Here is a 15715-nt window from a genome sequence, read left to right as displayed (position 1 = left end):
AGCGAAGCAGTAGCCAGCTCCCCAGAGAGGGCTCCCGCATCCACCTGGTCCCCCTCGCTCGCCTGCAGGTCTTGCTCTCCCATCCCGGAGGGAGAGGGCTTGTGAGTCTGGCCTGAGGCGGCCGGGGTGCGGGCTTATTCTCTAGGAGAAGCGTGCTCCTCGCCTCCGGGAAGAGGGAGCCCATGGGAGGGGAGGCACAAGAAGGGTCAGTCTTGACTGTTGACCCCTAACCCGTGTGTGGAGCTTGGCAGCACTGCAGGTTATGTTGACTTGCTCTGCACCCCTGCACGGCCTCACTCTGAGGGCGGATGCCCGGGTCTTGACCATGCCTCCACAGCTGATCAGTGGTGAAGTCAGGCAAGATTCACACTCGGATCTGGGGTCCCACTCTGGCTCCCTTCAGCAGTTCTCCTCATCTGGCGCGTGTCTATCTTAGGCCCCTGCGATTCCAAGACTGAGCATCCAGTGCTTGAGGGAGGGTCGTTATTCCTCCGATACATAAAGGGACTTGGGCTGCCCCTTGGAATCTGCCTTCCCCTGGACTTTGAACCTGTCCCTCACTCAGTAAACAAGGGCTTGTTGAGTAACTCATCAGAACACAGCTGACCAGGTGATAACATGTATGATATACAAATATGAACAGGATACAGGCTGGGTCATCAAGACACTCTGGCCTTGGTGGACAAGATGGCAATAGAAAGGTCATCGCCGTCATCAGACAGCATGGCCGGTGCGCTGTGCAAGATGCGAACAGAGACTGGGAGCACAGGAAGGGGATTCAGGAAGGCTTCCTGGAGGAGGTGGACTGAGCTCAGTCTCAAAGGATGAGTAGGAGTTAGTCAAAAGGAAGGGCATTCGCGGCAGAAGGGATTACGCAAGAAAAGACCAGATGGTTGAACTATGGAGTGATATATCTGCATTAACTCCCAATAAAATGGTTTTGAAAAAAATAAAGTATTATAAAGCCAAAAAAAAGGAGAACAGAGCTGAAAAATAGGTCCTTGAGTTGAATTTGGCGGCACTCGGTTGGAATTGGATGGGGATGATGTGGCAAAGGGCGGTGAGTTAGGCACTTGGACAGCAGGGTAGGATGGAGAATTTCACAGAGAGGGGCCATTTCAAGACCCCTCAGTTATAAGGTAGCACTGGCTGTGGGGAAGGGGCCTGTGGGGAGGCTGCTGCCGAGATCCAGGAGAGAGGGTCATGGCCTGGCTTATGACCAACCAAGGTAGCAGGAACGGTGAGGAGAACGGATTTGGGGAAAACTGAGGCAGGATTTGATTATGGGGTGAGAGGGAAGGAAGGAGGGAAGTGTGACACCGGGACTTCAGGCGGGCAAGTGGTACCGCAGAGACCCCAAGTGGTGGTGGGAGTTGTGCTGGGCGTGAAGCGTCAGTGGGAGTGGGTGGACACGTCTCCTGTGCAGCGGGCCTGACGTGTCAAAGGAATGTCTGTCCTCAGATAAGAGCTTGTGAGTCACCGCAGCGGTGGCATCGATGGGTAAGCAAGAAGATGAGGGCAGAGGGCAACCCCCTGGGCACAAGAACATGGAGGGGTCAGAGTGGTGCTTACTAGCACCGTCTGCAGAACTAGTCCCCACACTCTTGGCTGAGGCCCCAGCAGTCACTTCACCTCAGTCAGTGCTCAAATAGCTCTTTGGAGGACGGAGGCCTGGAAGGAGGGGGTGGGGGAGCAGGAAGTGAGCCTTGAGAGACTGCTGGGGCGCAGACACCCGAGGGGACCTGGGCAAGGCAGTCGCGTGCCGAGGAGGCCCCGCCCCATGCCCCGGAGGGTGCCGGGGGATCTGGCAGCTGGGTGATCCTGGGGGACCTTGGCAGGATCTGGCTCTGCAAGCGTGAGGCTGGTTGAGGCCTGAGTGAGTGGGAGTTGAGGAATGGAGTCGGCACGGGCGGCTATTGTCTTGGGGAGTGTGTCTAAGAAAGGGAGGAGGGAGGAGACTGTTTGGAGGCAAGCAGGGCTTTCTGAGAGGCAGAGGTGGATGACGCGGGATGCTGATAGTTTACTCAGAAAACCTCTGCCAGGTGAAGAAGGGTTGTTAGGGAACGGCCAGTTCCCGAGCACAGGGACTTCCAGGGAGAGTCGGGCACTGGGGCAAGTGGAGGTGCAGTTCCTAAGGGTCTAGGGGCACTGCCAGGGTGGGTGGGTGGTGAGGACTCTGGGCATTCTGGCTGGGGGCCACCTCCAGTGCAGAGGCTCCTGGAGGCTTCCCTTGCCCTTCTTGCCTCACTCAGGCTGTGGGGAGGGCTTTAGATGTACTACCCCACTCTACTGGACTTCCCTCTCCTTGTCTGGGATGCTGCCCGGGCACTGGCCTGGGAATACAAGCGTCTGGCCTGCTGTTGCACGCTCTCTTGGGTCAGGGGTCTGCTTTCCACTTCCTGCCCATCAGACTGCCCTGCCCCAGCCACTGGGCAGTGGGGGAGGAGGAGGCCGCCGTGCCCCAGGAAGCTGCTGACTGCTCCTGAGTCAGCAGCACCCTCCGACTGGGGATGTGGGTCCAAGGGTCTAGTGACTTGGCCTGATGTCCTTGGGGAAGAAGTGCTCTAACAGAGGCTCTGCAGGCACTTGTCCCAGGCTGTGACCCCTGGGAGGTGGGGGAGACTCTGGTTTAGGCTGGGGGGGGTGGGCACCAGCCGGCAGCTTTTCCATTGGGGGCACTTGCCCAGATCCGATGCCATGGGCCTGCCGGTGTTTCCTGGTCTGATCCTGCTGGGGCCTGTGTGGGTAGAATGATCGAGCCAGGTCAGCATCTCGCGCCAGTGCCGGGAGCCACGGAGCAGAAAAAGGTGGGGCTCTGAGTCACGGCCCTGTTACAGCTCACCAGCTTGCCCCAGGTGGGGACAACCTGGGGTGGGGACGAAGGTGCTGAGCCTTATTCCCGTCTCGCCCTAGAGAGCTCCAGGCTTCCGGCTGAGTCACAGAGTGGGAGAAACTAGGGGGGAGGGCAAAGGGGGCTGAGTTGTTCCCGAATCACATCCTGCTGAGTGCCTGACCTGCGGGATAGGGGTGGGGGGACCTTGCCCAACCCTCCTGCCCTCTCCCAGGGGGCTTGTGCCTGACAGCCCCAGCCATCTGTCACCCTACCTTCCCAGAGGGTGGTCTGCCTAGCAGGGAGCGCTGGCCTGCCTAGGTGGCTGGGGTGGTTTCCTCCTGGCTAGGGAAACAGCCCACAGCTTCAGATAGGCCTGCCCTCCCTGTTCCAGACTAAGCCGTGAGTCGGTGGGCATCAAGGGTTGGCATGGGGAGACCCGCTGGTGGCAGCACAAAGCTCAAACCAGCCCAAGGTGTGCCAGCACTCACAGGGAGCAAAGCTAGACACGCCCCTCCCTGTCACCTGTGTACAAACAGCGCCCAGAAAGAAGGAAGCACAAGCGTGGACAAGCCCGGAGGCACAAGGTGCACACAGACAGACAGACACCACATACCCCCACCACCGCCACCACCACCACACACACAGACAAGGCAAGCTCAGGCAGGGCCTGGCCTGGCATCCCTGCAGTCGCCTGCGCCTACAGCTAACACGGTGCCTGTGACCTAGCCGTCCTTGTTTCTGAACGGATAGACCCTCCTGTGACCAGGGAGAGGACTCAGGTCAGAGCCACCCAAGCCGGGGCCTCTACCTGTGAGGGCAGGGCGGCCCAGCCCTCGGAGCAGCCTGTGCTCTGGCAGCCTGGCCGGGGTGGATTTTCCTGCAGGGCTTTGGAGCTTGCTTTGCAATCTGCTCCTTGACCCTGTGCCAGACACCATGTGGACGCTGGGGTAACGTGTACAGAGTTGTTTTGCGTGAAGCGCTTTGTAAATGTGGGTTATTATGTATATTAGTATTTACATACATAATCTTAGTTCTCCTCCTAACAGCCTCATGAGGCGAGGCGCTGTTAATTATCCCTATTTTACAGATAAGGAAAGTGAGGCTCAAGAGGTCAGGTGACTTGTGCTAGTGGTACACAGCTTGCAAGTGGCAGAAGTAAGATTTGAACCCGCACCTGACTATACGTGAACTCTGTCTTGTTAAGCCTTCCCGTTGGGAAGCCAGCTGCACTGACCAGCCCTGGTGCAGTGTCCAGGGGTAGGAGCTCATGGGGGCCAGGACCACCAGGCTGCTATGGCTTTGTGTCTAGGAGGGGAATCCCCAGGATGGAGGGCTACTTTAAGAAACCCTCCCGTTTCTCAGCCTGCTTCCTTTGGGTTTGAGGTACTTTGTGCTGGACCAGGAACTGCAGCTGCTGCCCCTCTAGCCTACCTGTGCCTTGGCAGGTTGCCAGCCCCTCCCAGGCCTAGGTGGGGTGACGCTGCCTCCTGGGACATGACAATCTGACCTTTGACATTTGTTTTAGGATAGGTTCCAAGTGAAGCCTCCTGCCTAGACTTCCTGATTCTCCCAGATAGAAGCGCCCCCTTCTTGGAAGGCAGATAAGCGATAACAAATTCCATCCCACCCTTCGTTCTGGACGGGCTGGGAGGGGTACAAAAGATAAAACAGCGACTATGCTATTTGCCCGGCTCTCACTAACTTCCCACAAGACCTGGAGTTGCTTTTTCTATTTTTCTATTTTGCTCATCGAGATGGCGCAAAACTGCCCTTCAGCAGAGCCTCCGACCAGGGACAAGGTGCTCCTCCACACGTGGACCTCTGACTTCCGAGTCATCAGGGCAACTTACCCAGAGATGCAGGCCCACCGCCCCCCGCCCCCACCCCAACAGCACCTGCGCTGGTGGGACACAGAGCTCTTGGGCATTTGAACATCTGGGGGATTCTTAGACACCTCACTGTTCGCAGGCGCTGGTTTTTCAGGAAGGAAGCTGCCCAGGTGGCCTCCCACCTGGCTCTTCTTCCCACCCCAGCCACCCCCCTGCAGCTTTGGTAATTGCTTAGTCTGTATGAGCCTCAACTTCCCCTTCTGTAAACTGGAAGTAAGAGGGCCTGCCTCAAAGGGTTGTTGTGGGGATAACGTAGTTCTTATCTGCAAAACATTTGGCATGGCAGCTGGCACAGCTGCCCCTTGCCAGGACGGACCTGTGGAAGCCACGGGGCAAGGGGGCGGGGGGGACGCGTCCAGGAGAAGTGGGGAGGATTCGTGTTTGAAACTCTCCTTGGTCTCCAGGGCTCTGGAAACCCTGAGGGGTCAGGCGGGAATCGGAGGGAGTCTGGCTTCTGGGGTTCAGAGCGAGGACTCAGGCAGACAGGGCTTTCCCTGTGCATGTTCACCAGGCTCTGACTCCAAATGATGAGACTCCCAACGCCAGAGCTTCCCCTGTGTACCCTGGTCCCTGTCACCACTTCCCTGCCTTCACCGGGGGACGGTAGAGTGGCAGAATGGCCCTGATAACCTCAGTGTCCTCTTGCTCCAGTGACACTGATTGTTTCATGGCCACAGGAAGCCCTGCGGAGGCTGCCCTGAGTGTTAGCTCCCTGCCATGGACCCCGTACGCGACTCATAGCGACCCTCTAGGACAGGACAGGGTGCCCCTGTGAGTCTCCGAGACGCTCACTGCTTTCTCCCAGGGAGTGTCCGGTGGTTTCGAACTGCCGACCTTGCCAAGGACCGCAGCCCACCACGGCTTAGTAGTCAGGGTGAAAGCTTGGCTTCCCTCAGGAAGTCTGGCAAGTGTCCTTCCTCTTGGACAGTGGGGACAAAGTAACTTCATTTCCCTCTTCTCTTTGTCCATGGGGAGGCCCAGAGCTAAATCCGCCCGGTTCTCTGTTTTCTCTGCTCCTGGCATGAGTGTGTATATTTACGGATTTTTTTTTCCCATGCGTCTCCTCGCCCTTGGTGGAACCAGGCTGGGGGTACGTAAAAACACTCGCGTGTAAGTGCGCACGTGCTGCGTGTTCACACCTGCTCTGTCGGCATGTGGCACTGCTGCTTTCTCAGCCTCGTGACGCTGTGTCTGCCTGCTGGGACGTCACCGCTGGCCACTCGGGAGACGTCAGAAGGTGGCCAGGGTGACTGCTTTTGGTTTGTTTGCGTTTTCCCTCATCAGTGGCTGTGGAATTTCTAAATTAATTTCCCTCCAAACACAGTCATCACCCGAAGCACAAGCCCCTAAGTAGCCTTGTGGGGCGGCAGGAGAGGCTTGTTGAAGGTTTTCCCTCCTCCTCCCCTCTGTGCTTGCTCTCACGCGGTACCAATATCACCTGCTCTTGTGGAAGCAGAAGTAAGTGATGCTAGACTGAAAGGGAGGACGGAACTCATGTACCTGTCATCCCAGCAGGGAAAGTGACCTTCCAGCTGTTTGTGAAACCAGCCTCTAGCTGTGTGTTTTACACACACACACACACACACACACACCACCCCCAGAATCTGACTAAGCATACCATTGCATGACCTTCGTGTTTACATACTAGAAAACAACTGGAGCCTTTGGTGTTGATTGTTACAGATGCCCCTACTCTGAAAGGTGCTTTAACATTTATACAGAGGAAGGACAGGTGCTCGTAGTTTGAGGTCTTCTCGGTCCGGCCAGTCTTCATCTTGACTTACCGGTTCTGTTGCTGCTCCTGTTTGTGCTGGCCGGTCCATTTCCGCTCAGAGTGAGCCTGTGTGACACGACAGAACTTCATAGGATTTCCAAGCTCAGGCTTTGTGGGCATGAGCTGCCGGGTCTTTTTACCCGAGGAGTCAGCTGGTGGGTTTGAATGAACGGCAAACCTTTCAATTGGCAGCCTAGAGCTTAACCATTTCGCTACACCCAGACTCGTGTTATCACCTTCAGCCATGACTTCATTGCTGGCTTGTTGCTGAGAAAGATAAAGCTTTCCATCCCTTACAACCCACTCCCTAATCCCTCCCAACATAGTGCGCCACTGTACTCGCCTCCTTCAAACGTGCGCCCGCACCTCTCTTTCTCCTTCCGTGAACATTGGCAGTGCCTGTGGCCTGCTTGGTTCGCAGATGAGGATATTCAAGACTCTACTTCCCTTTACCACACCTCAACATCATTAAACGTGTCCGTTGTAAGGCGTCCGAAGTCAAGGCCGTTAACATGTGTGGCCTGCTAAACAACCATTAGCCTTCTATGAGTGATTGTGGCCTAGAGCTGACCGCTGAAGACCAGAGCCCATAGCCGCACTACCCCTTGGGCAGTGCTTCACCTTGCCTTTCTCCTAATGCTACCCAGAGGAGGGTAGCATTTTCTCCCTTATTGGATCATGTGCCCCACCCAGATCATACTGTGCATCACACTGTATTTTGGTTTGCTCCATATTTTTGCCACTGCTGCCAACATCATCACGTTTGCCAGCTGCTTGGTTTTCCATTGAGTGGAGTTGCCATGCTTGTCCTCCTGTCCCCTGTGGTTCGACACTAGGTGGTTCCTCATTGGCCATTAATATGAATGGTGCTGTAATGAATGCTCTTTCACATACGCTGGGGCTTCAAAAAGCTGGTGAGGGGATTCCACTACCTTTTAATTCCACCTTTCTAAAGCCCCCTCGTATACGTGGGTAAGTCAGAAAGTATTGCTCTGAAGTCACAGAACCCTTCGGTAAGCAACCATATCGAAAGGTGAAGCCACTGTTCTAAAGCAAACCTCTCTCCAGCTCTGTGTATTTCTGAAGGCGATGCTTCCGATTCTTCCCGAAGAGTCTGCGCTCTTCAGTCGACACCAAGTCGCACTGGCAGCTTGGGCACCCTCGAGCGGCTCGAGCTGTGTTCCTTTTCCAGGCTCTGGAGTATGGGTGCAAAGAGAAGTCTGGAGGGGCAAGCTCAGACTGTTGGGTGGATGGGATAGGGCTGCCCAACCGAGCCACCTGGGAGCAGCCTAACTGCCCACAGAGAGGAAGCTGCTGCGCTCTGGTGACCTTTCACGCCCTAGTGCAATTCTCCATTTTCTCAAAAGTTCTTCCTAATTTAGAATATTTGCCCCCGTGATCATCCCATGTCCCTCAAGAAACTGAGCAAGAAGATCCCTGTAGAATCCCCAAAGAGAGTCTCCATTATCTTCTGAGCCGACCTACATCTGCCTTGATTTGAACTGATCCAACAGACCCCCTTGGACGTCACTGTGCTGTGAGGACCTTTTATCCAAAGGCACAAGTGTATTCCTGAGAAAACGTGCCCTCCGCCACCCACTGGCTGTCGAGACACGTTGAAAGATGTCTGGAATGAGCCTATACAATATATGTGAACTATGTACTGTGCTCGTAGCAATGCTTTTTAGCTTACTCTAGGGTCGTTGTGCATTTGTTTCTTATAGAATGATGGAAAGACCAAGAATGCTGCTCCCCCTTTAAACCTGTTCCCTTGTCCCCAGCCCCTTGTGTCCCACCACCCTGCTGACCGACTTCAGTCAATGGGCCCATTCTGGAGTTGGTCTAGGAGGATTCTCATGGGAGGCATGACCCCCAGGTAATGCCCCTTTTTTTCTCTCCAGGCTCTGAAAAGCGGCCGTTGCTCCTATTTAAAACTGAGAGCATCTCCAACTACACAACCCTTCTGCTAAGCAAGGATGGCAAGACTCTATATGTGGGCGCCCAAGAGGCCCTCTTTGCACTCAACACCAGCGTCAGCTTCCTGCCAGGCGGGGATTGCCAGGAGGTGAGAGATGCTACCCAGGACTAGCTAAGCCAGCCAGAGGATAGCTGAGGGCTAGATGAGTGGGAGGCATGATGGGCTCAGGTGCAAACCCCCACGCCCCTGCCCGCTCACCTTCCCCTTCCTTATCCCCCAGGTGCTGTGGCGTGCAGACGCGGAGAGAAAACAGCAGTGCAGCTTCAAAGGCAAGGACCCCCAGGTAAGCCAGCACTTAGTGGTGATTCTGGCTGAGTGAGGAGTAGAAAAATGCATCAGGGCACGGATCAGAGGCAGGAGATGGGAAGAGGGGGTGCAGGCTTCCAAAATGGCCAGGCCCCTATGCTCAATATCTCTGTGACCCTGGTTAAGTGGATTCACCTAGCCAAGCATTTAGTGCCCCTCACCTGTTAACTACGGATGAGAATACCTGTCTCATTCAATTCATGGTGAGGATTCAGTGAGTCTCTGGTACGTACGTAATAAGTGCTAAATAAACGCCAGCTTCCTGCCCAGGCTGGCTCTAGGAGTTGTAGCCTTCCTGCAGATGGTGTCTGATGACAGAATCTAGTTTTATTTGGGCCAAACCCCACTGGGGTGGGGTCTGAGTTAGCCTGGATTCTCCTGGAGACCTTGCTGCCATTCCCAGAAGCCTCCTTCCTAGTGCTGAGGACAGCAGGTGGCCGCTACAAGCACACTGGACTTGAGGCCCAGATTTGAGCCCCAGCTGCCCTGACTTTATTCAACATCCCTGTCCTGCTTCCACATTTAGTCCCCACTGGCTCTGTGCCTGGCCCTTGTAGGCACTGGAGAGAGCCTGGTGAGGGAATGCAGCAGACAAAAATCAGTCCGTTTGAAGGGTGGTCTGGCCACACGTCATCAAACCCAGAGGACATTGGAGCAGAGACTGGGGGGTGCTGGGACCTGGAGGAGGGGTAGCACGGGGAGATGGGCGCCTACCGTCTGACCTCTGCTCTGAAAGGATCCCTGCTCACTGTGGTGTCAAGGGACAACCCGGGATGGAGTAGGGGAGACCTGTGACGACAGTGGTTCCAGTAAAGGGAGTGAGGACAGGTCGGTGTGGGGCTGTGTGAGGGTGGAGCCACCAGGATGTCCTGCTGGGGCTGTGGGAGCCGAGAGTAGAGGTGACAGGGCTGTCCAAGGCCTCAGCAACAGTGCAGGGGGCGTTGCCTGTCCCTCAGGACAGCGGGAAGCTCTCGAGGGGATCAGTCTGCATGGTGCCCCCTGGGAGATGATACGGGCTCAGGGCTCAGAGCCACTCTGGGAGGGGCTTCCTCACCTGAGGCCAGTTCGGAGGGACCTGTGGTTTTCACTAAGGTTCTGGAGAGGAGGGCCCGGAGAGCCCAGGAGAGTGAGGCTCTGTGCCCTTCACACCCCAGATGTTGAGCCTTTGTGCACGCAACCCTGGCCCGGAGCTCTCTGACCCTTCCTGGGAGCTGCCTGTCCAATGTGCCTGTATTCTCATTCGTTCCAGGGCTTCCATGCCCAACCCTGGGGAGCTAGCGGGACTGGGAGGGCTCGGTGGAGCCCCCTGGTGGCAGTCGGGGCCTGGACCCTGGTCACCTCTCTCTCCCTCTTTGCCCCTAGCGGGATTGCCAAAACTACATCAAGATCCTTCTGCCGCTCAACAGCACCCACCTGTTTACCTGTGGCACGGCCGCTTTCAGCCCCGTGTGCACCTACATTGTGAGTGCTCTCCCCAGCCCCGGGCTCTCCCTCATCACCCGGGGATCTGCCCTCCTCCTGTCCCTGGGAGCTGTTTTCTAGCAGCCCAGCCGGGGGTCAGTCACAGGGACAAAGAGGGGCACAGAGATCCCGTCCGATCCACTGCTCAGTGCCTCTCACTACCCGGCTTCTCTCCCTCTCCTGCCCTCGTGGGAGCCTCCTTCCCCCGCCCCCACCTGCTACACCCCCTTTCCTCGCACCCCCCCCTTTCTTCTGTCCTGTGCACACCTTCACAGAGGGTTTGAGGCATGCCTCCGGCCCCTGAGGCTCAGCTCCTCCTCTTCGGGTGCTGCAGGGATGAGGGGCACAGGCTCCTGTCCCCCCTGCCCGCAACGCTGCCTTATCTGACACACCTCCCTGCTTCCCTGCGGCCCCTGAGCGCTCCCTGTCTGCTCCCCGGTAGAATGTGGAGAACTTCACTCTGGCGAAGGATAAGGCAGGGAACATCCTCCTGGAAGACGGCAAGGGTCGTTGTCCCTTTGACCCAAATTTCAAGTCCACAGCCCTGGTGGTTGGTGAGTGTTGGGAGCAGGATGACCTTGCCGGTGGCCAGGGAGGTGGGCTGAGCCAGTGCATCCCTGTCATGCCAGGTCCTCGGAGTGGCTTGGCTGGGCGGACTGACCACAGAGCTAGCTACCCAGGGCCCTGGATTTGACTCTTTCCGGTTCCTGCTCCTGCCCTGCCCACCACAGGACCCTGCAGAGGGGCCAGTTCCCATAGGAATGTTCTCTTGGCAGATGGCGAGTTGTACACCGGAACAGTCAGCAGCTTCCAGGGGAATGACCCAGCTATCTCCCGAAGCCAGAGCCAACGTCCCACCAAGACCGAGAGCTCCCTCAACTGGCTACAAGGTGAAGTCCACCCACCGCCCTGGGACCGTGCCTGGCTGCCAGGGGGCTTGGGCTGGCATGGGATTCCCGGTGGATGGGGCACTTCCTCCGTGATAGGGCCAAAGACGGAGCTGCTCCTGCTTCCAGGCCGCCTGGGCTGACTCCACACTCCCCTCGGCCCCACAGACCCAGGCTTTGTGGCCTCAGCCTACGTTCCCGAGAGCCTGGGCAGCTTGAAGGGGGACGACGACAAGATCTACTTCTTCTTCAGCGAAACAGGCCAGGAGTTTGAGTTCTTTGAGAACACCATCGTGTCCCGCATCGCACGCATCTGCAAGGTGAGGGGGTGAGCCAACAGGGTGGCCCCCTGGGGTCCAGGCCCCAGGTCTACGAGCGGTCGCTTGGCTAACTTTAAACTGAAAACAGCTCTTGTTTCTTTCTTTCAAACAATGTGACAGTACAGAAAAGCCTGTATAAAAATCCCTTAGAGGCGAGAGAAGCCGTGCCATAGGACTCCCTGGGTGCTGCCTCCACACTTGCCCGCTCGCCAAAAGGCTGGGGTTTTGAGGCCATCTCGGGGTACCTCAAAGAAAGGCCTGGCACTGCTGCTGAAAAAGCAGCCCTGAGACCCCATGCAGAGCGCAGTTCTGCGTCACACGCCTGGGGCCGCCACCAGACAGAATGAACTGGACGCCCCTGCTTAGCTTGACAGTGAGCCGCACGGCCATTGGGACCCGAGTTCCTCGCTGGGTTCAGACCCCACGAGCTGCGTGATCTTGGGCAAGTCACTTGCCTAGCACAGAGTCGGCACGTGGATTAATCAGTCTGCATAGCAATAGTGGAAAAGCAGTAGGCAGTAGTATCTCGACTTCTGTTTGTGTTGTAATCCTGCTCCCACCACCCCCACAAGGTAACTGTTAAAGTTCTAGAATATCCTTACCAGCCTTTTGTTGTTGTTTTTGCACACGTGAGTGTGTCTGTGTTTATAGTGCCCATGAGTTGCACCGAGCGAGGGTTATTTAGCTTCCTCCTTTGCACAGTTGTAAATCCCTGTCTGGAATGGAGCCCCCGGCACCCTCTGTCCTAGGGTTCCGCTAGGCGCCACGCTCGCTCTCGGGCACGTAGCCAGCCTCCTGGTGCGGGGACATTGGTGCTGCCTGCAAGGCCACTCGATTTCCAGTGGGACTCGGTCCTGGTGTCTGCCAGCTCCCGCTGGGGGTGGGGGATGCCGTGCCCCACACCACACCTGAGCCCGCCTTGCTCGCCCTCTCCCAGGGCGACGAGGGCGGCGAGCGGGTCCTGCAGCAGCGATGGACGTCCTTCCTGAAGGCCCAGCTGCTGTGCTCCCGGCCCGGGGACGGCTTCCCCTTCAACGTGCTTCAGGACGTCTTCATGCTGAGCCCCAGCCCCCAGGACTGGCTCGACACCCTCTTCTATGGGGTCTTCACATCCCAATGGTAGGCCCCCAGGTCCCAGCTGGGAGGTGAGGGGCAGCTGGAACTGGGCCCCCCAGGGCTCCCCAGTGAATCCTCTCCTCTGCAGGCACCCTGGGACCACGGAAGGCTCTGCCATCTGCGTCTTCCACATGAGAGACGTGCAGAGGGCCTTCAGCAGCCTCTACAAGGAGGTGAACCGGGAGACACAGCAGTGGTACACCGTGACACACCCGGTCCCCTCGCCCCGGCCTGGCGAGGTGAGTGCTCGCCTCTGCCCCCTCATCATGCTGGGACATGGGCTGCCTGGCCACACAGCAACCGCTGGCTTCTCCAATCCGTTGTCTCAACTCGGCCATGGGGACAGAAGCCCAGGTGTGCTTGCCGGGCTGGCTCAGGTGTGGCCGCAAATCCTGTGGTGCCCTCTGCCCTGGCTCGGCTGGGCAAAGGGGGCACTCACAGGGCACTGCTGAATCGTGCCTTCGTTCGCCCCTGCCCCACTCACTGTGAGCCCCTTGAGGGAGGGCTGTCTAGTTGTCAAGGACTGGATGACCAGGCCGTGGGGAAAATGTTCTTCTTTTCTTACACTCCAGTGGGTGGCCCCCAAAAGGCAGACCTTGAGGCAAGGCTACCTGTGTGGGCAGCTTCCCGGGAGGTGATGACAGGCAGCAGACGGAGGGAGGAAAGCCAGGGGTGGGTGTGCCCGTGAACTCTGGTGCCCAGGCTGCCCCACAGTCAGGCATGCCCCAGGAGGGTCTTTTCACCACCTCTCATTGGTTACGGACTGCTTAATCCGGAGATTAAGTCTCAGAGCTCCAGCAGAGAGAGACTCAATCAGGAAGCCGCACAGGGCTGAGGGCAGAACCGGGGCTGCTCCACGGAGGACGGATGGCCAGGGCTCCCTGGGAGCTCCAGGGGCAAGATGCTCACGGCACTAAGCATGTGCGCCTAGGCCTTTAGGGGTGAGGGTGGGGGGCAAGGAGGAGGCACAGGAGACCCTGCCAGGCTTGGGTTCTCCACACACTGGACGTGGGCCTCCAGGGCAGCAGGCTGGCTCTCTAGAAAACGACTCACTGTGCCATGGCTTCTGAGAGCCAGGCAGATGGCCCACTGGTCTCGGCAGGATCTACAGGGCCCTGTCCTGCAGGCCCCACTGCTCAGCTCTCCTCCCCTTCTCCTTCAGTGCATCACCAACAGTGCCCGGGAAAGGAAGATCAACTCGTCCCTGCAGCTCCCGGACCGGGTGCTCAACTTCCTCAAGGACCACTTCCTGATGGACGGGCAGGTGCGCAGCCACATGCTCCTGCTGCAACCCCAGGCCCGCTACCAGCGGGTGGTTGTCCACCGTGTGCCTGGCCCGCACCACACCTATGACGTCCTCTTCATGGGTACCGGTGAGTGTCAGAAGCCAGCCAGGCTGAGGCCACAGGGTCAGTTAGTGGGTCCCGATCCCGGGCGGCAGCCTGGCCCGGGACCTGACTGGCTTCCATGCTGCAGGTGACGGCCGGCTGCACAAGGCTGTAAAAGTGGGCTCCAGGGTGCACCTCATCGAGGAGCTTCAGGTGTTCCCCGAGGGACAGCCCGTGCAGAACCTGCTGCTGGATACCCACCAGGTGAGTTGCAAAAGGCTGACCGGGGCCTCCACCACAACTGCCCAGAAGTCCCCACCAGTCCTTCCTGTCTTGCCCCCCGGGAGCCAGGCTCACTCAGTGCTCCCATCCCTGAGAACACGGGGCGGCCGTCCCTGTGGCTGCGGTCCGGCTGCTCATGCCTGCTCATCCCGTGTCTGCTGTGCAGGGGCTGCTGTATGCTGCCTCCTACTCCGGCGTAGTCCAGGTGCCTGTGGCCAACTGCAGCATGTACCAGAGCTGCGGGGACTGCGTCCTCGCCCGGGACCCCTACTGCGCGTGGAGCGGCTCCAGCTGCAGGCACCTCAGCTTTGGACAGCATTCAGTGGACACCAGGTGAGAACTCACAGAAGCCCCCTGCCCGGCGCCGGGCCCTGTGTACTGGACTCCCAAGTCCATTCCCGAGGCCCACTATAGTATCCATATGTTCTGGTAGCATTGCAAGGTCAACAGTTCCAGCCCCACAGCTGTACCTCAGGAAGAAGATGAGGCTGTCTGCTCCTGGAAAGATTTACAGTCTCAAGTCTGACATTGGGTGTCTGGGAGCTAGAATCCATGCCTCAGCAGTTAGTTTTGGTTATGGGATCACCACACCACCTCCTTGACAGCTTTCGTCTCAGGACAGCCATCAGTGAGCTCCCCTTCTGCTGCCGAGCATCGTAGTTCAGGTGGTGAGGTATGCATTTGCCTTACCTGTGTGTACAGTGGGGACGGTGAGGTGAAAGATGAAGTGTCCCAGCCGTGCAGTGCCTTCAGGAGAGGCCGTGGATTGATGCACGGCTGTTCATGTAACAGAGCCAAAGAGAGGCTCACTGCCCTACTCGTGAGCCTCTTAGAAATGGTTCCCAGGAAAAAAAGAAACAGAAGAAGTGGTTCTCAAGACAACCTGTTGGGGTTGCAAAATGATCATGTAAAAAGGAGCGATTGGCACAAGCCAAAGAAAAAGGACTCATCACACCATCACCGAATGGGAATCACCGTGAGATGTTGATAGTCTACATCCTCCCGGGATTTTCTACCAATGAGTAAAAGAGGGACAGTCACCCGTCGTCAGCAGCAGGGTGAAAGCAGCACCGTTGTTGCCAGGCCTGCGGGAGCAAACTGCCACAAACGGGCTCGAAGGCTAGAAATCGACTTGTTGACAGTATCGGAGCTAGAGTCCTGGCCACCGTGTCGGCAGGGCCTCGCTCCCTCCAAAGGCTCTGGGGAAAGGTCCTTCTGCGGCTTATGGACGCAGCCTCGCACGGTGTCCATCCTCTGCCACCGGGGTTTTTTTGTTTCGTTTCTTTTTGTTTTTAATAATTTTCTTGGTTTGCATCATGTATTTTTTTTTAAATCATTTTATTAGGGGCTCATACAACTCTTATCACAATCCATACACACATCAATTGTGTAAAGCACATTTGGACATTCGTTACCTTCATCATTCTCAAAACATTTGCTCTTCACTTGAGCCCCTGGCATCAGCTCCTCATTTTTCCCCTCCCTCCCTACTCCTCCCTCCCTCATGAGCCCTTGATAATTTATAAATTGTTATTTTGTCA

General features: G+C 57.1%; 1 protein-coding gene across 1 annotated transcript in view; it reads left to right on the top strand.

Moving 5' to 3' along the window:
* Positions 1–15715, top strand: part of SEMA4B (semaphorin 4B) — a 38585-nt gene that overhangs the window by 18627 nt on the left and 4243 nt on the right. The window contains exons 3-13 of the mRNA XM_045286368.1: positions 8398–8561; positions 8695–8757; positions 10143–10241; positions 10684–10795; positions 11018–11131; positions 11297–11448; positions 12386–12567; positions 12653–12803; positions 13727–13937; positions 14041–14156; positions 14341–14507. Coding sequence (XP_045142303.1) covers positions 8398–8561; positions 8695–8757; positions 10143–10241; positions 10684–10795; positions 11018–11131; positions 11297–11448; positions 12386–12567; positions 12653–12803; positions 13727–13937; positions 14041–14156; positions 14341–14507 — 1531 coding nt within the window. The remainder of the gene's footprint in view (positions 1–8397; positions 8562–8694; positions 8758–10142; positions 10242–10683; positions 10796–11017; positions 11132–11296; positions 11449–12385; positions 12568–12652; positions 12804–13726; positions 13938–14040; positions 14157–14340; positions 14508–15715) is intronic.

The sequence above is a fragment of the Echinops telfairi genome, unplaced genomic scaffold (genome assembly GCF_000313985.2).
Source record: "Echinops telfairi isolate 266 unplaced genomic scaffold, ASM31398v2 ScPeMD7_7;HRSCAF=31, whole genome shotgun sequence".
NCBI lineage: Eukaryota > Metazoa > Chordata > Mammalia > Afrosoricida > Tenrecidae > Echinops > Echinops telfairi.
Note: the sequence above shows the minus strand (reverse complement) of the source record. Positions and strands in the feature narration are given on the sequence as shown.